At 37.5% G+C, this 24,023-nt stretch overlaps 1 protein-coding gene across 3 annotated transcripts in view; it reads right to left on the bottom strand.

The window, feature by feature from the left end:
- FGD6 (FYVE, RhoGEF and PH domain containing 6) overlaps positions 1-24,023 on the bottom strand; it is a 104,640-nt gene that overhangs the window by 79,551 nt on the left and 1,066 nt on the right. For all 3 annotated transcript variants that reach the window (XM_045553216.1, XM_045553217.1, XM_045553218.1), the window contains exon 2: positions 16,497-18,921. In XM_045553216.1, coding sequence (XP_045409172.1) covers positions 16,497-18,921 — 2,425 coding nt within the window. The remainder of the gene's footprint in view (positions 1-16,496; positions 18,922-24,023) is intronic.

Raw genomic sequence — 24,023 nt, 5'->3', positions numbered from 1 at the left:
GGCCTCCCTGAACTTTATAACGTAGTGAAGAAAGAAAGATTTCATCCTGAGCATCAGCTAAGTATGTATAGTAAAATGGAAGCTTCTGTAAATTCCAACACTTGTGTTCATAGTCACAGATTTTTACTTAATGGAATCCACCCACAGGGCATTAGCAAAATAGCAAGCATAGATACTTACTGGGACCAAAATTTCAATGAGCAGGCAGATAAAACATTAATTTGTGGAGTACAGAAGAGCATATTAAAAATACTTAAAAAAAAATACTTTTGCTTTTTTTTTTTTTTTTTTTTTTTTGAGACAGAATCTCACTATACTGCCCAGGCTAGTGTGCCTTGGCATCAGCCTAGCTCACAGCAACCTCAAACTCCTGGGCTCAAGCGATCCTACTGCCTAAGCCTTCCGAGTAGCTGGAACTACAGGCATGCGCCACCATACCTGGCTAATTATTTCTATATATTTTTAGTTGTCTGACTAATTTCTTTCTGTTTTTGGTAGAGATGGAGTCTTGCTCTTGCTCAGGCTGGTCTCGAACTCCTGACTTCGAGCAGTCCTCCCGCCTCCGCCTCCCAGAGTGCTAGGATTACAGGCGTGAGCCACCGCGCCCAGCCATACTTTTGCTTCTTGACAGTGTTAGGGCTCAACAAGAATTAAAGATGTTTAGAATTACTACCACCAAGAGTTAATCTAATAAGGTCATATTCAAGAAAATGGCTAAGGTCTCATTTTAGCCTACTATATGAAAGCATCAACAGTTAATCAAGTGACCACTGGGTAAAAAAACACACCTAAGGCTGGGTGCAGTGGCTCACGCCTGTAATCCTAGCATTGTGGGAGGCCAAGGCGGGAGGATCATTTGAACTCAGGAGTTCGAGACCAGCCTGAGCAAGAGTGAGACCCCTGCCTCTAATAAAGATAGAAAGAAATTAGCTGGACAACTAAAAATATATAGAAAAAATTAGCCAGGCATGGTTATGTATGCCTGTAGTCCCAGCTACTTGGGAGGCTGAGGCAGTAGGATCGCTTGAGCCCAGGAGTTTGAGGTTGCTGTGAGCTAAGCTGACGCCACAGCACTGTAGCCAGGGCAACAGAGTAAGACTCTGTCTCAAAAAAAAATAAATAAATAAATAAATAAATAAATAGTCATAGAAAACTTTCACCATTCAGATCTTTATTTTATATTCTTCACTAAAATGTTAGTACCAATTTTCATTGTAAAAGTTCCTTTCATATTTTCCAGAATATGGTGCTCTACATACAGTGAATATGCAATAAGTACCTGTTAACTAGAAATAGTATTTAATACATTAAGAGAAAAGATGTAATCTATTAAATAGCTTTCACAGCTTCCCTTTGCAAATCCATAAGCATATTTTACCTGTTGTACAGTGAGAATGAACGGGTGAGAAATTTTCTTAAGATAACATTTTTCTAAAAGATTTTGCAGCTCTTTTAGGTAATATTCTTAAATTTTTTCCATATGGATATCCAATTAGTCATACTGGAGCTCACAAAACACTTTATTTAAGCCATACCCATATGTTATATGGAGAGAAGAAAGCAAAGAGTCTAAAATAATATATTTTGGCAGAAAGATACACGTGGAAATCCTGAAATAATTATATGGATAATTCGCCCTATAAGATAAAACATGTTTTAGATAGCTAAATCATTCTGATATTATATTTCCTCATATATATATAAATCTCACCAGGCCCTTCACTAGGACATTTTAGTAAATTTTTGGTAACTCCAAAGCTACTTACAGACCACCCAGATTTTTTCACTTTCAGTCTTAACTACATGTAGGACACAGGGACAATTTTTTCATTTAAAGTTTCACCAAAACAGATGTTTTTAGTGAGACAACTGTCTTCACATTTTCTGAATAGCACAGGAAGATATGTTAAGATCTGTATCACTTAAGAAACTGTTAAGAGCTGCTTTTGATTGGGGTGGGAATTTAGACTCCATGCCTTCTTTTGGCAGGTTTGGTAACAGGACTGGTAGAGTTAGAGAAATGGAATGTTTCTTGCTTAACCATTCCATAATATGGAAGGATGCTCACTGTGTAGCTAATAAAGACACGCACACGAGGCCTTTTAACTCAATTTCTCTTCTCCAAGGGAGCTTTGTTTTAGCAAATAGCAGTAATTCTCCAAACCGGTGTAACTTCTTTCCAAAATTAACAGATGTTTCCTGTGACCATTCTGGAAGGATGGTCAGTGGGACACTGGTTTACTCAAAATGCAGCTGGATTCTGACTTCATACAAGTAAAAGCAATATTTAAACTGACCACTATTTGCTCAGATGTGACCACCTAATTTGTGCCAGGTATCTGCTGGAGCCAAGGATACAAAGGTACTTGTAATCTCTCAAAATATTTATTCTTATATAGTCATCCCTGTAGGGGATTGGTTCCAGGGCTCTCCCATCTTCAAGGACACCAAAATCCAGGGATACTCAAGGTCCCTTATATAAAATGGTATAGTATTTGCATAAAACTTATGTACATACTCCTGTATACTTTAAATCACGTCTAGATTACTTGTAACATCTACTACAATGTAAATGCTATGTAAATAGTTGTTATATGATATTGTTTAGGGATAATGAGAAGAATAAAAAATTTATACATGTCCAGTATAGATGCAACAATCCATTTTTTCCCCAAATATTTTTGATACAAAGTTGGTTGAATCCACAGATGTTGACCCAATAGGTATGAAGGGTAGACAGTACATGTTTTGGGGACAGAAGCAGAGGGAGTTCATTAAAGTGTTTTGATAGAATGATGAGTTAGTGCAATGCAACAGTAGAAGACCAAGGAAAGGGGCCCATTGCACTGCTTGAAATGTAAAATCAATTCAGTAAATGTTAGCTATTATTTTTTATTATACTAAAAATAGGATATGCTGGGCAATATGCTACGGAAGGGAGTGGGGACACAAATATACAACAGTTCACTTACTCATTTATTCTTTCAATAAATATTTACTAAGCACCTACTATGTGGCAGGCACTGTTCTAGGCACTGAGGATAAAGCAATGTAACAAAATTTAGCATGTCCCATTCATGCAGGCAATATTCTAGTAGGAGAGACATATATTAAAAACGGGTCTGGACGAGGTTGCTCATGCCTGTAATGCTAGCACTCTGGGAGGCCGAGGCAGGAGGATTGCTTGAGGTCAGAAGTTTGAGACCAGCCTGAGCAAGAGCAAGACCCCCGTCTCTACTAAAAATAGAAAGAAATTAGCCACACAACAGAGTGAGACTCTGTCTCAAAAAAAAAAAAAAAAAAGAAAGAAAGAAAGAGAGAAAGAGGGAGAGAGAAAGAGAGAGAAAGAAAAGAAAGAAAGAAAGAAAGAGAGAGAGAGAGAGAGAGAGAAAGAAAGAGAGAGAGAGAGAGAGAGAGAAAGAAAGAGAGAGAGAGAGAGAGAGAGAGAGAGAGAAAGAAAGAAAGAAAGAAAGAAAGAAAGAAAGAAAGAAAGAAAGAAAGAAAGAAAGAAAGAAAGAGAGAGAGAAAGAAAGAAAAGAAAAACAGGCCTGGATGAGTGGATAGAAAGCAACAGGGTAGATGAAGCGGGTGTTCTTTGTTACCTTTCCTATGTTGGAAGGAGAGATTTCCACAAAAGGTAACAGTTGAGTTAGGTCTAGAAAGATGAAAAATAATCTGTCTAGGGAATGGGTGTTTTGGGCAGTGGAACAAAGCTATGAAAGAGAATGGGGCGTTTAGGAATATGGTCAATTTCGTGTAGGTGGGTGATAAGATTATGAGATTGGAAAGGCACACTGCCACAATGGGACAGCACTACACACCTGTCAACACTGCTAAAATAAATAGTGACAACCACCACGTGCTGGCAAGGATGTGGAGACACTACATCAGTCACACACTGCTGGTGAGAAAGCAAAATAGTACAGCTACTCTGGAAAACAGTTTGGTACTTTCTTATAAAACTAAACATGCACTTACCGCACAACCCACAAATGTACTTTTGGGCGTTTATTCTAGAAAAATGAAAACCTATGTTCACACAAAAACCTGAACATGAATGTCCATTACAGCTTGATGTGCAAGAACCACATGGTGGAAACAGCCCAGATGTTCTTTAACTGAATACTACTCAGCAATACAAAGGAAAGAACTGCTTGTACACATGACTTGGACGGATCTACAGGGAATTATGCCGAATAAAAAATGCCAATCCCAAAAGGTTACATCCTGTATCATTCCATTTTTTATAACAATTTTGAAATGACAAAAAAATGTGAAACAGGTTAGTGGTAGCCAGGGATTGAGGGTGAGGTGGGAGGGAGGTAAGTGTGATCAAAAATGGCAAGAAGAGGGATCCTTATAGTGATGGAACTGAGATGACAGATACTACACAAACCTACATGTGTGATAAAATTATATGGAACTAAAACACACGTGAGTACAAGCAAAGCTGGGGAAATCTAAACATCAGTGGATTGTAGCAATGTTAATATACTGACTGTGACATTTTACTACAGTTTTACAAAATGTTACCATTTAGGGAAACTAGCTAAAGTATATCCAGTTTCTCTCTGTATTAGTTATTCACTACATGTGAATCTACAGTTACATCAATAAAATTCATTTAAAAAGTGATAAATCTGATTGTAAATTCTTTGTGAGTAGGAACTGTCCTTAATTTACCAGATGTCTAGGCTGTTTTTTCCCCTCTATTTCCAAACGTTGAGAGCAGCAGGAGATAAGAACATAACAGGAGGTAATTACTTGGTTCCTGATTTACCTGAAGGAAACCAAAGTTTATTAATGTCTATAAGTAAAATCTATATTCTACCATAAATTCTATATATTTACTATGTAAATTCTATGAAATAAAATCTAAAAATCCAACTCTCTCTCTCTGAAGTGCCTCATTAGCTACTAGGGAATAAAATCACTTGAAAATGTCCCCTCTGGCAGTTAAAATGTCACTATATTCACAGGAGAATCAGAGACCTCAGAAATCAACTGTCATTAGGCAGGAGTTTTTGGGCACCAGAGCCAAGGAATACTGGCAGATTGAGGCCACAGGATTTCATCAAGGTCCTATAACAAAAGCCTTCAGAGCACTATCACACCACTGTCACTTGTCCATCCCCTGTTTTAGCATAAGACACAAGGGAAGAGGAGAGGCAGGAAACAACTCAGGTAAGGCAGTGAAACATACATGTATCTATACCTGTAGACTAAATACTGTAAGCCTACACTTGTATGCCCTTTGATATTGAAACATCCTGACAACCAGGCCAACTGTGCAGCTATTTCTGGGTAGATTTTAATTTGAATTAAATTGAGAGGAAAAAAATTACAAATTCATTAAAAGTCTGAATTACAGGATTTGTTTTTAGAGATGGAGACTTGCTATGTTGCCCAGGCTGGCCTTGAACTCCTAACCTCAAGTGATCCTCCCACCTCAGCGTCCCAAGTAGCTGGGACTACGGGTGTGCACCCTCATACGCCTGGTTTTACAGGGTATTTTAAAAGAAATACAGTCTGAGTACTTTCACATATTCATTTCTACCTTTAACAGCCACACAGTTTCTTGTGAGGCTTGCTTTAGTGAAGCCTGTTATAATTAGCACAGTATTTATTTCGCAGAGATACAGTGTTAAAATGCCCAGTGGGTTGTGCACAGAAGGAATTTAAACATGCTTTCTACAGTATGATTTACAGCATTCATTTGCTTACAATGCGACAAACCAAGTTCAGTTGAGCCTAGACAGGATGAATTACAGGTGCCAAATTTAAAGGTCACAAAGAGGCATCTCAATCAGTTTTACCTCAGAAGTAGATTCAGCAAGCCCCTTGGGGGACAAGGTCAGTGCCTGGGACCTGTGTTAGCAGCTCCAGCAAATACCAGCAGTGCTTTGCCTAAGAACTTCTTTCAACCTTACAGCGAAACTGAACATGTTCCCTCATCCAGTATCCAGGTCTTATACTCTCATAATTCAAAGGGCTCCAGAAAGCCTATCTCCTCTAAGAAATCTTCAACTAATTAGAGAAACTGTATCACCAGCCTCTTTGGGGATAAAAACTCTACCATTCAATTAATTCTATTATTTCATTAAGATAATAAGGGTATCATCTTTTTATAAAAGGTATTTTATCCTTACAAAATTATTTACTTTGGGGATCCATAAATAGTGATGATTAACTATTAAACTAAAGTGCTTTAGAGGACAGAATGTATTATACTTGTCAGAGAGAAGAAAAGGGGAACAGGGAGAACAGATTTTTAAAAAAGCAGCTCTCATGTAAATTAGTGGGGAAATATGAGACATGCACAATCCTGTCCATGTCATTAATATCCACATGCAACTAGTAAATGACAGGAACCATATTTAACTTGCTTTGAATAGCAGCCACCACTAACTGGACCAAATGCAAATATGACATAATTCATTCAGTTTACAACCTTTGAAATACCTATTACCTACCTAACCATGAAAGCTTTCCAATCAATGAACTCTTCTTGCACGAAAAATCTGGGGCCTCTGAAAGTGGTCATTAATGTCTATACATATCACTGCAGGTGTCTCTGTGTTTTCCCTCTAGACAGTGAACAAATTGGGGACAGGAATATTTTACCACTGTGGTTTCCTGAATAGAAGACTCACAGACTTCTACCAATATTGAAACATAAAAAATAATAGTAAAACCATGGCTCACGGCACAGAACAACATAAACATGGTCTGATTTAAAATCAGTATGTCTCAGGATCAGAAAACGTGGCTTGATACTCACTTTATCTACATATTAACTGTGTGCCCTTGGGCAAATTACTTAGCCTTATTAGGTCTTAGTTTTCTCATCTGTAAAAGAAGATGACAATATCTGTCTTATAGGGACTAAATAATACATGCAACAGCTCCTAGCGTAATGCCAGCATATCAGAAATACTGAGTAAATAGTAGCCATTACTAATGAAGCATAAAATCCATGCTATTTGATGTGAACAGCATTTCTAATCCTTGATATTGTCTGGTTTATAGACTTTTGGGAGTAAAAAATTAGACTGATAGGGAGTCAGACAGTTTGGGGGAAGAAGGTTTTGTTAACCTGTATTAGTAGCATCAGATATTTGCTTCTAAGGTGAAGGATATGTTGTGTAAAAATAAAGATGAAGAAAAATAAATTAAAAAAACAAACCAGAAAACCCCAGATATTTGTTTGCTGAAAGTTTCTGTCTAGTTTAAATATCCAACTTAGCTGAAATCACCTCTTAAAAATACAAGCCATGTAATTCTGTGTTCACATGCAGCTGTGTGCAGCCTTCTTTCCTGATAGGGGTAACAATATCTGTTACAACAGGAGAAAAAAGGGCAATGAGGCAAGCAAATCTGAACCTCTGCACAACAACTAAGATTACTTGAGTCTTCTAAATCTTGCTGATTGTCTCTACAATACTTCTATTCCAGCCTTAGAAGGCGTATGTGGTCTTTTGAAACTCCACGTTGGAGCCCTGGTTTTGCAATTTCCCATCTCTGTGGTGTGGGGAAAGTCAACAAGTCTTGCTGGGCTTTGGTTTCATCAGTGAGTGAAGAGCCTGGATTAAATGATTTATAATGATTACTTTAGTTCTAAAATTTAATGACTCTATGGCTATATTTAACCTAAAACCATTAAAAGACATACTTTTGCATTCAAATTTTTCAAATTACTTGATAACAAAAAAGAGCCCAATTTAATTTTCCCTACCCCCAAACTTCTAAAGGACTAAGATTTCAGAAACTTTTGCTACCAAATAAATCATAACTGGATTTGTAAATGATCTGATTATCTATCCCTCCCTTCCTCCCTGATAACAAGGGTGACAGAGATGGACTGTTTCTCAGCCTTCCTTGTTTGCCTTTATTATAGATCCCTTTTGGTTTCATATCAGCATGAATTGGAGTAAGGTTGTATTTGGTGTTATGAGATACCCTTTTAGACACAAAGAAATTGAGTCATGGTGGTAAAGTGATTTCATCAAAACTGAACAATGATGGAAATGCAACTGGATTAGTGGTTCTGAACCCTAATCTTTAAGGGTCTGTTTAGCAGACTCTCCCATTTATCAAAGTATTTTGGTTTCTGCTTTATGCTTTATCTGCATATTTCTAGTGGAGCTATGGAAAGAAAAATTAAGAAATGAAAAAGCTATTCATTTAAATTGAAATCTCTCTTTACTAGAGACTGTTGGATACATCTAAAGACCAACAGAAGGTTGTGTATGTGGTGCGGGGGAGCTACAAACTATTTCTTCTTTATACATAATATCTACTTTCCTGCACTTGAAATTACAGTTGCCAAACAATTCAAAATCAGAACTGCCTTTCAGATTTAAAAAACAAAACAAGCTATTTTAAATTTTATTAAAAACCAGATCTACTCCTTAATTTCTAATGTTTCATATGATAATAATGTACGCCTAAGTATGTCAACTGTTATAAATGTAAATAAGAAACTCACTTCAAAAAAATAAATGATGTAAGTAAAACATGAAGTTTTCAACTGAATCCACAGGAACCAAAAGAACAAGCAATTGCACTATTTCAAACATAAAAAGACTAAATGTGTTTGTTTTCCTTTTTATTTTTATCCAAACATTCAGGGGAAACTGATTTTCTTTGTTCAGTGTTTATTATTTCACCTTTCCTGCATTAGAAACCAAAATACTTTGATAAATGGGAGAGTCTGCTAAACAGACCCTTGAAGATTAGGGTTCAGAACCACTAATCCAGTTGCATTTCCATCATTGTTCAGTTTTGATGAAATCACTTTACCACCATGACTCAATTTCTTTGTGTATAAATGGGTATCCTGACACCAAACACAACCTTACTCTAATTCATGCTTATATGAAACCAAAAAGGATCTATAATAAAGGCAAACAAGAAGGGTTGAGAAACCTGGGAAAGAAAACTGCAGCAGATAGCTGTTGTTCCTAGAACTCCGCTGATGTCTATTTGGTCACCTCTATTTTTATAGCTCCAATATTAGATTATCTCTGCCTGATGTCAAAACAACTTACAAATACAGGACTTTTTTCCTCCAGAGATGCACATACACAAACAATTACCAGAAGCAGACTAAACCACCAAAGTAGTTTTTCCATGCCACCCAGAAAGAAACAAGAAACAAGGCAGTTCCATTCTTGAACTTAAGGACGACATAGCATTAAAAAAGTCTCAGTACTTCCTATTTATAGCTTGCCACACTCAGATGTGCTATAACACGAACTGCTCTTTGTATCTAATATAGTTCTGAGAAAGTATTAAAATAAATAGGCTGATATAAACATGTCTAATTTTTTTTAAATCCAAAATGGCTTTCCCTAATGACCAAATTTATCTATACGATTCCAGGAAAAGATGATGAATTTAAAAAAATTCAACAACACAGAAAGCTTATAAAAGTAATATATAAACATTACTTTTGAATATGTGAAGTATGAACATGCTCGTCCCCTTCCATATAAACTCAAGCCCAGATTCAGAACTCCCCTGAACCACCTGAAGGATCCCTGAGCCAAAGTTCATCTTCCCCACCTCTTCATCCTGTTCTCTTCCCTCTTAATATTTTCCACTTCAACATACTAACCTTCCTCTCTTTGAATGCACCAGCACTCAGAGTCACAAAAATTATTTAATTTTATTACTGTTTTTTTACTGCCATGGTCTCATTTCCTATTACTTTCCATCACATTTTTCATATATTAGAAGCTAAATATTATCAATGAAAAAGAACCCAAACTCTGCAAAATATTATAATTTAAAGAGGTGATAGTAGTAAAAAAAAAAAGAAAGAAAGAAAGAAACAAAGAAAGAAAGAAAAAGGAAAGTTTTTTTTCAGACCAAAAAAAAAAAAGGTTTATTCTGAGCTGAGTATGTGTGACCATGGCCTGGAGAGGCGTGCCCAAGAAGCCTTGAGCAAGCGTCTCACCGTGGTTGGGTTACAGTTTGGTTTTATACATTTCAGGCAGACAGGAATTAACATGTAAAGTCATAAATCAATACATGGAAGGCATACATTGGTTTGGCCTGAAAAGGCAGGACATTTCAAAGCAGGGGATTATAGGTCATAGGTGGGTTTAAAGAGTCTTTGATCTGTGATTGGTTAAAGAAATGAAGCTTTGCCTAAAGGCTTGGAATGTTTTAAGATAAGGAAGTCTGTTACTCGGAGACAAGCCACTGGACATATACTGAACATATATACCCAGACTCAAGTGATCTGTTAAATAAATGGATGACTTGCAGGTGTGAACTTTGTCTTGCCTAGCCTTAGGCCTTGTAATGAGTTACAAAGGATATCTCCAAGAAGGGAGGAGAGCATGATGAGGCATGTCTGACCTGCCTTCTCATGGCCAGCAACTCAGCTTTAGGGTATTTCTAGAGTCCCCTTGGGCAGAGGGGGTCCATTCAGTCAGCTGGAGAGCTTAAGATTTTATTTTAGTTCTCAATATGCTCTTGCAGGCTGGCTGAGAAAGTAACACCCACTCACAGTTATTACTGCTGCAAAAATGCACTGAGTCCCAAACATCCTACTAGTTGGTTTAATCCATCCAAAGATTGAAGGATTGTCTGATTACCTATACATATCAGGTCCTTACAAGAACTGCAAATGCTTAGGTAAGAGGGCCCTCCTCATCACCCTTCCCCACATCTGCCCTTCCCAAAATCTTCCCAAAAGATTTACATGACATAGATCAGAAGCTCACTTTACAAAGCAATTTCTATGTCAGTGATATAATTAAATCCAATTTTTTGAAATCAAAATCATCATATCCTTGGCTAAATTATAGAATTTTTAGATTTTTATTGTTCAAGAACTTGATAAAAACCCAGCATGGAAAACCAATCAGTTAGCTCTAAAAATAATAATGCAACCTTTTATTCTCCCAAAGTGTACAAATTTCAACTATCTCAAAGCAATGTATTTTTACCAAGCAGGACAAGGTATACGCATACACACAATCTTGTTTTCCATATACATATAGTCTCTTTCTCTCTCTATATATTTTTTTCTTCTTCCATCGCCAACTGAAAATATGTCTCTAAAAATATAAAGTGATATTCTACCACATAAAAGCCTATATATGATAAAATGTCATCTATCTGCTTTGGTAGGAAATGAGACCTGCAAGCAATACAGCTGGACAAAATACTGCAATTTAACTAATTCCTAATACTTATTCCTAATTACTTATTAAAAGGGAAAAAAGAAGAGCATTATTGCCAAGAAATAAAACCCAACACTTCTAGCTGCAGTTTCAAAAGTAGGGAAGTATGTAAACAAACAGATTTGCCAAAACTGTGTAGCTGTGATTCCAACACAAGAAACACAAAGTTAAAGAGGCATACAAATTTTTGATATTTCCTGAGCTGATGCTGAAAATAACTTACAGGAAAGGGCTGCTGTTGAGACATATAAGTCCCAACCCCCACTAACTGCACAATCTTATCTATGACATGACAACATGGAAATGCTCATTAGGGCTGCTAATGTAAACTCTAATCATTATATTAAAATCCAACAATACCACTAGATGGTAAAAACAACCAAAGAGAGATGTCTTCTAGACTAGGGCTGATGATTTATAATGCAAATGCCATAACAGGATTTGACACAACTTGTAATGCCATTCGGCAGCTCTTCAAGCTGAGTCTCATGTTTAAAATGAGAAGAAACAAATGAACAAACAATTTATTCCTTTCCTTCATCAGAGATGAGGGTATACTGATTTAATTAAAAAGAAATAATTTTGATGTTTATTTTATTTTGAATTCTGGTTCTTGAAGAAGACCAAAAGATGAATCCAAACCTGTCAAGTGACAGGGACTTCTGGGCAAAGTTTCAGGGGACAGCAATTCACATTTCTGATTCCACTTCCTCTCTTAGTCCTCAGTCTGCAATCTGGCTTTTTCCCCCAGAGCACCACTAAAATTGACCTTACCAACATTAAAAAACCTCCTAAATGCCAAATCTAATCATGTCCATTTTAAAAGCCTTGGTTCAAGCGATACCACCTCAGTGAGGTTGTCTTTAATGCCATATGCAGGGTACAAATCAGACAAAGACAACTCTGACAAAGCTTGGATTAGTAAAATGAAATTGTAATATAATTGTCTATCACCTCACTGGGCAAAAATTCCCTGGGAATAGGCACCCCTTTTCACCTTTGAATGCTTGGTACTTGACACACGGTCGATATCTGTGGAATAAATAAATTGAGGGTTTGCTGGGTTTGTTGGGTTACCTTGGAAAACCCAATTATCATACTTTTTCTTTGAAGTGCCTATAATAAGAACAAACTAAAACAACACAGGAAAAAACCTGGAATGTTTCCAGGGAGAGTTTTCTTTATAAGATCAAGAAATTTGCCTCAATTTCAAAGGGAAAATTCCAACATTTGGAGACTATTATTAATATTTTGCTGATTTGTCTATAACCCTCTGATATCAAAAGCCCAAAGTTTAGTAACTTCTCTATGAACATCAAACTTCTTAAATAAAAATCATAGTAAATGGGGGCACTCATCACCTGCATACCAATGAGATAGAAAGGCCCATTGCCCGCTAGTTGTTTTAGGTCTATTATGTCTAAAACCTTTCAGGGAGGAGGTGTCACAACTGTACCCCAAACACACTGGAAAACTCCAGAGTTGCTTACAATCTTATTATCAACAAAAACTGGTTTTGAGAATTCACAGTAGTAACCAAATGACCAATCTGGCAGCACTTAAAGCTACTTTTTCTGCAGCCAAGGGAACTTCCCTTCCACCATCCTTCATCTTCAGATTTAGCTGTTCATCCTTCCCCACTCTGGGGTTTCCCAGAGCCACTCCTTACACTCCTATCCTGCTCCCCTCCTTCTGTTTCTTCTACTCACTCTAGCCTGGGGTCAGAAACTCAATTAGCAGAATCAGGCAGTTAGCAAAGGAATACGGGGAGGGAAAGAGAAAGAACAGGAATAATGAGAAGAGGAGGTAAAGAAATTCCCTGCCTACTAATTCCCAGCCACCCCACCCCACCCCACCTCGCCCTTCCCCTTATCTCTCCCAAGGCCTGACAGTCTTCCTCACAGCCTGCTCAGCCCCCATTTCCTCATTCTTCCTTAGTTACCTCACCCTTTCCACAAACCCTAGGGCCTGACTCTCTAGATTTGCTCCTCTGAGATCCCAGGTGCTCAACCCCAACCAGGAAGGGTAGAGAATCACCTGCCTCAGGGTGGGGCGGGGAGGGGAGGCCCAGACAGTAATGGTTAATGTAATTTGGGAGCTAAACGGGACCTTTACTCCCAAACTGTTTCTTTGGGAAATACACTGAGATCCAAATTATCACGAGCTTTTAGAACACAACCTTATTAGGAATTGGGGACTGCTTACAATTGTTTCCTGATAAATTATAAACATGCTGTTATAAATTTATAAATGTTAAGCTGTTGGATTTATGAAACATCTATATTCTAAAAAAGGTGGTCATATGAGCCACCCCCAAGCTTGCCAAAAGTCTGTTCACTAATCCAGAATTGGTTGGTTTTATTTGTAGACTCTGTAAAACTAAAGACTCTCTGTGAACCAGAACTCTGACCCACACTTTCTTCCCTGAGGGCTGAGAATCCCTTAAAGCTGCTGTCCCAACCCACTCCCCAACCCATGGGTCCAGCACTCCACCTTACCCCTGTTGAAAAATTGTCTTCCATGAAACCAGTCCCTGGTGCCAAAAAGGTTGGGGACCAATGCCTTAAAGATACTCTTCTGATGACTCCTGAAGAAAAATCTTAAGCTGGATTCATTTGCATCTTTTGTTATCATTTTAGAGCCCCAGGCAGGGTATTGGATATTGACTTAAGTATTCCAAGGCACAGGTATATTTTCAACAGCCAAGACTACCAAATAGGGTTTCCACTTGGATCCTCTTGGCTCACTTGAAATGTATGCCCAACTGCTCATTTATCTTACTCCACCGTGTCCAGGTGTCCTCGTAAAGGCTTGGATTTTGCTTTCTCTCAATGTTTACAAAAGGAACAACCTCCTAGGCAATACTGTGAGTCTGACCCTGTGACTGAGGGCTTTTGATTCAGCTGGCACACTTTAGGAGTCTCAAGCCTGTTCAGAGAGCCCTGCTCCAGGCCTAAACAAAAATCTCCATGGAAAGTGAAATTCAAAAGCAGAGCTCATTCACCCTTCACAGCCGGCAACCTGTCCAAAGCTGCCCTCGGTTTCCTGTGGCCTCCAGAAAGAACTATCCTTATGAATGCCATTCAGCTATGCTGGCTGGCTATGCACATGAACCCCTCCTAACCACCTTCCCCCAAGCTGAGCCGCAGAACCCTAACCATGTAAGAAGCATACCAGATAAAGAACAAGTTCTAGAAGTGAAGAGACAGTGTCAGAGATAGTAGTAAACCCTCAGGATTTACCTGACAGCCAACAGGAAACTCACCCCAGTGGCCAAACGTCCAATTTCAAGAAAAAAAATTTTATTTTAGCCAAGGACAGTAGTAAGTATATTGTGAAGAAGCCAACCAAATTCACTACACAAATGCACAAATAATACACAAAAGCATGTTAAATCTGCATGAAAACAAATGAGTATGAGAGTAGAATTTAAAAAAAAAAAGCATGTTAAAAAGAGGACAGTTCCAATAAGACTGTTCCATGGTGAGAAGAGAATGGATGAAAATACACAATTTAAAAAAAAGTTGGATATTTAATTTCAATTCTCTGTTGAAATATTTATGCCAAGGAAGGGGCTTTTGCCTAGGTATTAATGTTCAGGGAGCAACAGATGTAAACAGAATAGAGTCAGGTATGAGAAAAATTAGGCAAGGGAGCAAAGTAGCCTCTTTTTTTTTTTTTTGAGACAGAGTCTCGCTCTGTCACCCTGGCTAGAGCGCCGTGGCATCAGCCTAGCTCACAGCAACCTCAAACTCCTGGGCTCAAGCAATCCTTCTGCCTCAGCCTCCCGAGTAGCTAGGACTACAGGCATGTGCCACCATGCCCGGCTAATTTTTTTCTCTATATATTTTTAGTTGTCCATATAACTTCTTTCTATTTTTAGTAGAGACGGGGTCTCGCTCTTGCTTAAGCTGGTCTTGAACTCCTGACCTCGAGCGATCCACCCACCTCTGCCTCCCAGAGTGCTAGGATTACAGGCGTGAGCCACCTCGCCCGGCCACAAAGTAGCCTCTTATAGGCAAAAGGAGGAAGGGCAGAGAGGATTGTAAGTAAAGAAAAATGCTAGGAGTATCTGACAGTTAAAAGAACTTAAAACAATTAACTTTACTTGGTACACTGACTTGTTTGACAATTTTATTTATTCAATTCACCCAATTATGCTTTTTTGAACCCTGACTATTGCCAGGCATATAAGTATTTCTGCAAATGTCACATTTTAAGACCTGAGTACTCAAAGGCCTGAAATTAGTGGCCTAAGAATAATCTGAAGCCTTCAAAAAGGGTCTGTGTGCTTTTTTGTTAAACACAAAATAAACACTTGAAATACAATGCAAAGGCTACCTCTGTGAGTATGGAGAGGGAAGGAAGCAGCCGCAGTGGTTGTTTCCTTTGCCTCTTTTTCATTCATTCTCTCACATACCCAACAAACAACTACTGATTGTCTACTAGGCCCCTTGCTTAGCCTCATGCCAGGATAAAAAGATATGACTAAAACTCTTCATGGAACTTCAAACTGAACACAGAATGTCAGACACACCAATAAATAATTATACCATAAGACATAGTGAGATTAAAGGATATCACAGCATAACTGGGTGGTCAGAATAGGAAATAAACACTTCCCACTAGGTAAACTGTAGAAGCTTCATGAAGCCAAAGACTGATGAGCTAGACTACCAAGGATGGGGCAAGATTTAATAAGAGGGATGGAGTAGGCACTCCATAGGTCGGAAGTGCATATACAAAAGTGAGGAATGAATAGCAATTACGTGTTTCCTGCATTTTTCTTATATCCATTTGAGCTCAGCAATTAGCCTTCAACAGGTAAAATAACCACTCCTCTAAGAGTGGTGATATCTGTAAATTTAGAGGTTGCACCTGACAAGGACACCACAGGTAAACAGATGGATTTCAAAACTTCAGATTTCTTATACCTAGCAAATAAACCTCATTGAATGGGGCCAATTTCATGCTCCAGGTTTCCTGCTATGACTTCTGAGTTGCTGCTTAGAGGCCCTGGGACCCTCTTTGTTCCAGGCCTTCCTTGTAGAACCCACACTGTTACTGGTTCAAATTCTTTGAATCAGTTACTAACACAAGTTGACTACTACAAGCTTGCATTGCAAATACACACTCTCACTATGTGATAAAAAGAGGCTGCACTTATGAATAAATTAATATATGCTTTGTAAACCACTCCCTCACAAAGAGATTTTCCCCCCTGCATTCCTATTTCACCAGGTTGTTGAGGGTTTATTGCATTGATGCATACAAAAGTGTCTGGCACCTAGGTATTACCTGGAATGCTGATGTCTGGGTCCAAGTGGCAGCTGGCCATCTGGAGCTTCATATGGCTCTTCTACCTCATACACGTTTGCATCAGCGTCCTCCATGCCGCTGGAATTCTGCCATTCCAATTCTGGAGTTTTCCCTCCAGCCATAATAAATGGCAAGTTCTCATACTCTGGTATTTCCTCATAATGGCGTATATTTTCATACTCTGGGGCACAGATGCTTGTAACAGACTTGCAAGGTGCCTGAGGTGACAACTCCCTAGAGAGCATTTGGTCATCCAAAGACTCAGTTCTCAGACCATTAGCTGTACCGGCCTGGGCCCGAGACTTCTTCCTCTTTTTTTGAGATTCCAGGCTGGAGTTATCTGCAGAATATGCCTTGACAGGTTTACTTCTCTTCCCTTCTCCTACCAACAAGCCATGCCAATCACCTTCAATCCCTTTCCGTTCCCTACGGGAGAGGTTCCCTGCGGTTGTGTCTCCAAGTTGGCTACTCCTGGACCAAAATTTCTGAAAGTCACTCTTCATGAAACAGATGGACAGTTTCATGTTGAGCAACTTTTTAAAAGAGTTTTTCTTTGTAGAGTCCTTGCAAGGTTTAGTGCACCTTTCCATATCCACAGCAGATAATGATTTTGCTCTAGGCTTGGTTAGGGCAGTTGAAGGCTCATTATTTGAGGATACGGTGACAGACTTCAAGGATTCTGGATTCCCTGAAAAGGGTAAAATAGGATGAGGTAATTTCCACACTGGCTTTTCTGAAGTCTGTTTAGGCATATCAAAGGAGGATGACATACCAGGGTTCTGGGCACATAAATGCGGAAGATGATTTCTTTCTAAACCTTTCTCAGAATTTCTTTCTTCATTTGAGGGATAAGAACTTTTCTCCACAAGCTCCTCAGATGCAGCCTTTTTAAGCACTCCTGCAGCAGGCAAGCTGTGTCTTTGAGGTTTTTTGGGGACAATTCTTGAGGAACTTTCCTCTTTTATTATAGATTCCTTTTGCATTTGAGGGGCAGAAACTCCCAGGTTACAGGCAGTAGGCAAATGTTCATTGCAAGTTAATTTGAGCTGCTTAGGCAGGCTCATAGACAGAGTACTGCATCTTATAAAACTGGTCCCTTTGTCCAGAGCAAGTGACACAGTAGAACCATCTATTGTAGTGCTGTCAGAAATCAAATTAGAGTCTGTATCTAATGAAGGAGTTATTTTTTCAAAGGAAGATGTTTCATGACCCAGGGCTTTGTGTGAACTGACTAAGTCCTGTCTGTCACTGTTGGAATCCATATTTAATTCACTTTTATTTCCTGGATTCATTTTGTCCACCTGTTCTTGGTTACACAAAACATTCTGATGAACAACACTGATTTCACTGTTTTTCAAACTATCTTCGATAAGACAAGAAGAGCTACTGTTTGAATTTTCTGGGTCTTCAGTACTTTCACTAGGAGTATCTATATACTTTTGGCGTAACAGACGAGCAGTGCGTGTCTTTCTGGGCTTGGGAGTTGGAAATTTTGGGGTATATGGTACTAAGTGAATTTCTAAGGGCCCAAGGTCTTTGACTTCTGATTTTTTACTAACTTCATCTGAAGATATACAAGTACTGCTTTGACCATTTTCTCGAGCTTCCAGTTTGGATGAATGAAAGTAATTATTGCTTTTTTCACTGCCATCCTGACAAGTTTCAAAATTTTGAAATTCATCATCAGGAAGCTGTAAGTGGCAACTGTGATGATCAGGAACGTTTACAAAGCTGGACAGGGAAGGTGACAAATCTGCAAATTCAATTCTGAATTGTCTGTTTGAATTACAGCCACCATTCATTTCTGGGTTGTCTGCAGACTTGTGCTTCTTTGAGGAAATAAAAGGTGACGTTCGGTGTGTTAAAACATCTTTGAGTTTCTCTTCTAGGATGCTTGCCTTTAAAACTACTTTAGTCTGGTTCTTGACCTTTTCACCATCAGAATCATATTTACTCATAGTTTTTATAGTCAAAGACTCATCAATTTTACTGTTTTCTAAATTTTCATTCATTTCCAGGGGCTCTAAAACAAGCTGCTTTACATACAAATTCTCTCCATTTCCAAGCTTATGGATACACTCAGAACCGCAGGAACACGTTGGTAAAGTACAATCACTATTCTGATCTCCTATATTTTTGCAATTAAAGTTGTCAGTGCTTTCAGGTAATTCTTGTTTATGCTCTTCCAGATTTGAAGTAATTTTCCTTGATGGTGACTGCCCAATGTCTCGAACAGAACTCTTCAGAACTTTTGGTTTGGGAGCGATAGCTGGTTTAGCTTTCTTTGTTGACTGTGGAACACTAGAAATCACAATGTCAGGCTTAGGTGCGACAGGAGGTGGAGCTGGCTTATTATTTGCCACAACAAACTTTGGTTTGGGGGCCACTGGTGGCTTCTTAATCTCTAGAAAGGAAAAAAGAATAATCTGATGTTAAAAAAACCAAAGCTCTGCTACAGGATCACAACAGGGGGAAAAAAAAAGAAGAAGAAAAACAAAAAAACCAAAGCACAAGATGATACATGATTAAATTTGATAACATTTTTACTTTTAACAATATCAACTTATATTTTACTTGCAATCTACTAGGTAGATTATATTACATTATATGGAATCAATATTACTCTTGAAAATTCCTTAAATTGTTTTTCAATTCCAGTACACATAGCTTTGTGTATACTGTACATGTTAAAATATGTCCAATATAGCTTTTCCACCAACTTTGGAACTGGTCACCATATCTTTAGTTGTCAATAAATGAAATAACTGCCTTTTGCTTGGGACCCATATATAGTTCTTCAGTTCATTTGCTGAGTGCTGAGAGTTGAATTTGCCTAAGTTAAATGTAGGCTGCAACTCTTTAAGCTTCTCATATGAGTAAACAGTGATATTCTTAAGCTTCTCATATGAATAAGCAGTCATATTCTTCCACCTCAGTGATAATACAATAAAGCTGCATAGATGCCTTTTATCAATGGTCTGTCCAAGACCCCCAAAAGAATATAGAAATCATAAATTTTCTAAACTTAAAAACTGAAAATTAATTCTTTGGTATTATTTGAGGGTCATAAAAAGCTGATATTTCTCTGTGCAGGGGTTATCAATTGGGAATTTTCCTTCAAGGAGCTTTATTTTTTAAAAAGTCGCATTCTAGGCCCTACCTCATATCTAACCAATCAGAGTCTCTGGGAATAGATCCTGGACATCTGTATTTCTTTTACATTCCACAGGTGATTATGTTGTTTATTCTTCATTATTAACCACTGTTCTAGTGCATTTAAAAAATGACCACAATTGCTAGTGTAGCAATTCTTCCTTGACAATATATATGAAGTATTTAATTAACATCTATTATATCATGCTTGATTTGTACAGACTTGCTTCTAGCCTATAGGAACCTAATAAAAGCTTTACACAAAAAGGCTGGGTGTGGTGACTCATACCTGTAATTTTAGTACTTTGGGAGGCTGAGGCAGGAGGATTGCTTAAGGCCAGGAGTTTGAGACCACCCTGGGCAACAGTCCCCATCTCCACAGAAAATTAAAAAAATTTGCAGGGCATGGTGGCATGTGCCTGTAGTCCTAGCTACTCCGGAGGCTGAGGCAGAAGGATTGAGCCCAGGAGTTCAAGGCTGTAGTGAGCTATGATTGAGCCACGGCACTCCAGCCCCTAGCCCAGGCAGCAGAGTGAGACTCAATCTCAAAAAAAAAAAAAAAAAAGCTTTACACAAAAGACCTACAAAATGAAAAGACATATAGAGCCTGTATGTCTGTATTTCTTTAGAGTTCCTTTAAGTTTTTCTACCTACATTGTCACTTATCATCCATATTTCCCCAAAGAGACTTGAGGTAAAAAGTGTTTTTACCTTTTACTTCTTATATTTGTTCCTTCAACAGAGTCTAATACTTAAAACCTTAATTTATTGAAAAAAAATCTTTTCAAAATACCTGCAGGAAAGGACTGCTGGATATTATTTAATTAATTACTTGAATACACAGAGACTTTGATATTTCATTTGGTGATGATTTTCTTTTCAACAAAGGAAATTAGTCACAACACTTGGGAAGATATTACATGGAACTGAGTAAAAAAAAAAAAAAAAAAAAAAAAGAAAACTAGTAGGGTGCTCTACTTTCTTTTACCAACCAAGAAAGAATTTCCCAAACCCCTAATACTATGTGTACAGCAAAGATTATATAACAACAGATGTCTTCTCACTCAATTTCTAGGTATAACGTTATCAGAAATAAAGAAGATAATGAATTATTTTTCAAAATAACAATACAAATTCCTAAAGCTATACAATTTCAATTAGCTGCTCAATAAGCATACTATTAGTTTTGGTTGAGTTTTTTTTTTAAGGTAGAAACTAACTGTAAAATCTTTCAAAGCCTAGTGATAAAGCTTGCTGTGATGGACTATTCTTCATCTATTAAGTCAAGTCTTGGCCGGGCGCAGTGGCTCATGCCTGTAAATCCTAGCACTCTGGGAGGCTGAGGCAGTAGGATTGCTGGAGCCCAGGAGTTTGAGGTTGCTGTGAGCTAGGCTGATGCCATGGCACTCTAGCCCGGGCAACAGAGTGAGGCTCTGTCTCAAAAAAAAAAAAAAAAAAAGGTCAAGTCTTAAGAGAAAGTATAAATGCCTTAAGCTTCTTCCCAACCTCCCACCTAACTAAATAAAAACTGACAGACCATGATGTTGATTTCATTTCTGTAACCATTCTCAAAACATCCTACCTCTGGGATTTTCATAATAATTTTTTAAAAAATCAGTTTTGCAAAATAAAAAGAGTCCTGGAGATTGGCTGTGCAACATGAATATACTTAACACTTCTGAACTGTACACTTAAAAATGGTTAAGATCATAAATTTACATTATGTGTATTTTACCACAATTAAAAAACAAACTTTATCTCATCAAATTAATCTTTTACTTTCTGGATCTTAGAGCCTTGTCAGAAGCTTCAGAGCTGTTTAACCAATTCATTTTTGCTTTTGAGTTAAATCTTTTTTTCCCCTGATACCAATTTTACTCTTTTCTTTAAATGTGTTTTGTATATGAGTCTGCTTCCAAGAGACATAAATTCCTGCTCTCTCTTCATAGGAATTCAATTAGCTACATATGAGCTAGGGTTGATTCCCAATAAATATGGCACAGCATTGTGTACCTAAAGCTTTCAACACATACTCAGGGAATTCAATAAGTAACTGTGAACTTCAGCTTGCCATTGTTAGTTAACTGTATATTGGAGGAAGCCAATAATGTAAGTTGGGGAGCTGGCTAACTTAACTGTGTGTCTTGTGCAGACCTGGCTGCCTCACTTTCCTTACTTGTAAATGAAGAAGTTTAACAGATCTCTCAAGCCCATATGAATCTAAGATTATAACTTCTGAGTTAATTGCTTCAAGAGAACCCTGATATGCTGCAGCCTCTTTCTCCTGTGTTTTTCTTCAGTGCACCTTTGTCTTCACCACTAGAAGACAAGCTCCAGGAGGGCAGGCACTTTGTCTCATTCACTGCTATATTCCAACACTGAAAACAGGGCCTGGGAATAATCAGAGCAGCCACATACACATACACTTTAATAAGTCTCAGAAACAGGAAATTTCTTTTTTAAAAAAAAAATCAATATCCATTTTAATGTGGAATATGTTGAACAGTGAGCAGGAATCAACTTCAATAGGATTATTGAATAATTCCTTAATTATTAATAGGAACAAGTATTCAACAAGTCATTGGTATAGCAATATCCAAAATCCTTCATTATTATTATTTTTTTAATGGCTCTATTTTCAAAGAAACACAACTCAAAAAATAATAAGCCATTATATTATAGCCTGCTCAAATGTCAAACTCTTGAAGTAAGTGCATGATGTTTGGCAATGAATCCAGCACCTTTGGATCTTAATACTGTATCAACAGTCAGACCCAAAGCTTCCTTGAGCAAAGCGGCAAATCTTGTATTTACACAGCTGTTTGGCTCCAGGGAAATATAAGGTAAGAAAGTAAAGCACTAGTAACCATTTTACTAACTATTACAAACATACTCGTCATCTGTTACACACAGATGGCTGTGGTTCACGTGTACACTCTCTTGGCTATTGAACCAGCCAAAAAGCAAAGCACAGACATTACTGAGACAGTGACCTGTACATGTTCAAAAACATACACAATATTCAGCTATAATTCTCTCATCTTTTTCATATACCGCTTAGAATTACTCTAATATCTCTACTAAGGATCCACTCTGTCACAGATGCAGAAAAACAAAGCAAGCTTTTCTTCAGGACACATACAACTTAGACATTCTACAACATTCCTCTTATTTTCTTAAATTAAACCAACCCTCCCAAATATCACAGATTAGATTAGAAACAAACATTGCCTCCCCAAGTTGCAAATCACTTTCCTAAAAGTTTTAATGAATTTGACTACTGTTACAAAAAGACACGATAATCAGCTTGTAAGAACTATGTATACATCATTTTATAAGAATGGGGTGGAAATAAAACCCAGTTCTCTTCCATAGTCCTCATTTAGACACAAGAAAGAATTATAATAAATCTTAACAGATGGGTGAGCAAAAAAGTAGTTAATGCTTCTCAGCAAGCCATGCTAAAAACCAACTAACTCAGCTAGACACAGGAAGTGTCCCTCTTTTAAGCACCACAAAAATGTCTGTGGACTTCTTTAATTATAAAGTTGATAAAATATAAAAATAGTTTATTATTCTAGGGTAATTCAAATGAAAGAATGATAAACTTCCAGAATGGGCCCTAGAAATTAGGTTTACATATATAAATGTCAAATTAAATGCTTCTGTACTTGTTTATTATAAATTGTTAGGACTGGAATTAAAAACTGATACATATAAGATATAAATATTCTAAATACATTTCTGTAAAAAATGGAAGAACTAAAATTGGCTGGAAATATTTTTAAATTTATAGTCACTTTAAATTTAAGTTAATTACTTGAAAAAAGGTAAGGCACAGTAATTTAGGATGAAAATGATTTCCCTTATGTAGGTAGAAAGTCTCCCTTTGCTAAAGAAAGAAGAGTTTATAAAGACTATAACTACAACAGTGTATGATGACAGGTCTCATATACATATACATATAACATCAAAAGGGAAGATCCACAACATCTTCTACAGGAAAACTTCACTCCTTGCTTTCTTTTCCTGTTGGCTAACTTCTTGTTTCCTTAGTTGTAATCTGATTACACCTACACCTAGCAATGCACCATTACAATATATCTAGGTTTTAGAAATAATACAAATCAGAACATTTGGAGTGTTGTTTGACAGTTTCAAGTTGCAGGAATTTTAAACAAATGCCAAGAAAAGCAATGAAAATTTAATCCGATACTTAAGTGCTGATTCTATAAGTAACTTTGAAGGGAAGCTTTAAACTAATATACTACAAAATTTCTAACGTAAGTTTATTTCAACGTGGACAAAAAGTGTAGGAAAAAAAGCCCTTAATGTTTTACTTAACACGGTATT

Source organism: Lemur catta, chromosome 6 (assembly GCF_020740605.2).
Source record: "Lemur catta isolate mLemCat1 chromosome 6, mLemCat1.pri, whole genome shotgun sequence".
NCBI classification, from domain to species: domain Eukaryota; kingdom Metazoa; phylum Chordata; class Mammalia; order Primates; family Lemuridae; genus Lemur; species Lemur catta.
The sequence above is the reverse complement of the archived record's forward strand: the minus strand, read 5'-3'. Positions and strand labels throughout refer to the sequence as shown.